This window comes from Cucurbita moschata, unplaced genomic scaffold, assembly GCF_002738365.1.
Source record: "Cucurbita moschata cultivar Rifu unplaced genomic scaffold, Cmos_1.0 Cmo_Scf00012, whole genome shotgun sequence".
NCBI classification, from domain to species: Eukaryota; Viridiplantae; Streptophyta; class Magnoliopsida; order Cucurbitales; family Cucurbitaceae; genus Cucurbita; species Cucurbita moschata.
The window spans coordinates 1,999,142-2,000,793 of record NW_019268528.1 but is presented as its reverse complement, the minus strand read 5'-3'; the positions used below and the strand labels follow the sequence as shown (position 1 = coordinate 2,000,793).

The 1,652-nt window shown below is 39.0% G+C and overlaps 2 protein-coding genes across 2 annotated transcripts in view; both read right to left on the bottom strand.

The window, feature by feature from the left end:
* The window catches only part of LOC111450337 (linoleate 9S-lipoxygenase 6-like), a 15,841-nt gene extending 15,436 nt beyond the window's left edge, over positions 1-405 (bottom strand). Inside the window, exon 1 of the mRNA XM_023090408.1 lies at positions 82-405. Coding sequence (XP_022946176.1) covers positions 82-337 — 256 coding nt within the window. The 5' untranslated portion in view covers positions 338-405. The remainder of the gene's footprint in view (positions 1-81) is intronic.
* A 536-nt stretch (positions 406-941) lies between these two features.
* Positions 942-1,652, bottom strand: part of LOC111450817 (linoleate 9S-lipoxygenase 1-like) — a 1,427-nt gene continuing 716 nt past the window's right edge. Inside the window, exon 3 of the mRNA XM_023091110.1 lies at positions 942-1,013. Within this exon, the coding sequence (XP_022946878.1) occupies positions 942-1,013 (72 nt within the window). The remainder of the gene's footprint in view (positions 1,014-1,652) is intronic.

Genomic DNA, 1,652 nt, shown 5'->3' with positions numbered 1-1,652 from the left:
TTGCTGTGGATATCATCCATTACAATTTGGTGACCAAATAGAGATAAAAAAAAGAGAGAGAATAGAGGAAGGGAAGGTTACAAGCATGAGTGGCGCTGATGAGCTGAAGAGAAACGCCGCCGCCCAACAGCTCAGTGAAGCTATCAAGAACAGAGGAATGGAACTCAGTGAAATCCAACACATTGCTTCGCATAAGAATGACTTTCCCTTTGATCTTCTTGCCACCAAGGCTGGTGACCCGGTCTGCAATGTTACCACCGGCACCGATAACGGCGCCGGCAAGATCTCCGGTGGTATTCAGAGCTCCCTCTATGATATTCTTTCCAATTCCAAACATTTTGGCTCTCTTTTTCTGTGTCTTAGTTGTAGTAGATAGAAGAAGATGGTGTGAGTGTGAGAATCAATCAATTTTGCTCTTCTATTTATAGCACAACAAAACACTGTTCTCTCTCTCTCTCTCTCTCTCTCTCACCTGCCCGATAAGCTTAATGAAAATAAAAATAAACCCACATGAACCTCATTATCACGTCCAATGATTCACATTTAAAAAATATTAGTTTCATAATCACCTTGGGGATTGAGTTTCAACAAAGTGGCCATGAGAGAAATTTGTTTAGAAAACTCATTTTTCACATCTTTTACACGTGTTTACTAAAAAAATCATCAATAATTGTAACGACTCTACTCACTACTTATAGTTCTTATTAATGTTTCATGCTCTGCTAAGATGTGGAATATAACTCTTCAAATAAAACATCATCTATAATATAAATGTTGAAAACGTTTAAAACATCTTGTATCTCTGGAAAACACAGTCATGATCTTACATGTTTAATACAAAATACTGAAATTTAAAGAAAATAAAAACAAATATAAAATAATTTAAATCAATGAAATGCAAAGTGACCTATTCTAACCGAACTAGGAATTTAAATATGCATTTACCCTATGCTCGTGCCATAGTCTCTGCTCCCGATGTCGTCATCACCCGAACATGGGCGCCTTGTCTTTACCTAAAAATTGATGTAGCACACGGCTTGAGTATTTCGAAGAATACTAGTAAATGACCGCACTACAGGGGTCATGCTAAATGCAATCACATGCAAATATGCTTTAGGACCTATCTTTATCTCACCTCATACTAGGGGTGATCTCTAGCCTGGACTACTATGGATGTGGAGTACTTCCCTACACACGATCTACACGTGCGAGTGTGAATCTTCGGGTGATTCGCACAACCCTTGAACCCTCTCTGGTCAAGCTACCTGTCTGGAGCAAACGTCCAGAGGTCAGCGGACCCCTGGTGTCATGCTCACCATGATCACTCACATCATCCTACTGTGCATGTCCGCACTCATTATGTCAAGGTGAAGTATCCCTATGCTTATGTACATACAACATGCATGAGGTCCCTCTAGTTCTCGTCTTAACATCTCTTCTGACACAACCAAGTCTCATCTCTCTGTTACATTTAGTAACACATGTTCGTTGGATATTTATATTAATATCGTTTTCATGCTCTTAGGATTGTGTTCTAGGTCGATCTATCGACATAATGCAATATGACATTCTTCACCATACAACATGCTTAATATGGACATCATCATATTAAGGTAAACGTCATGCAAAAACATCATACTCATCATAACACC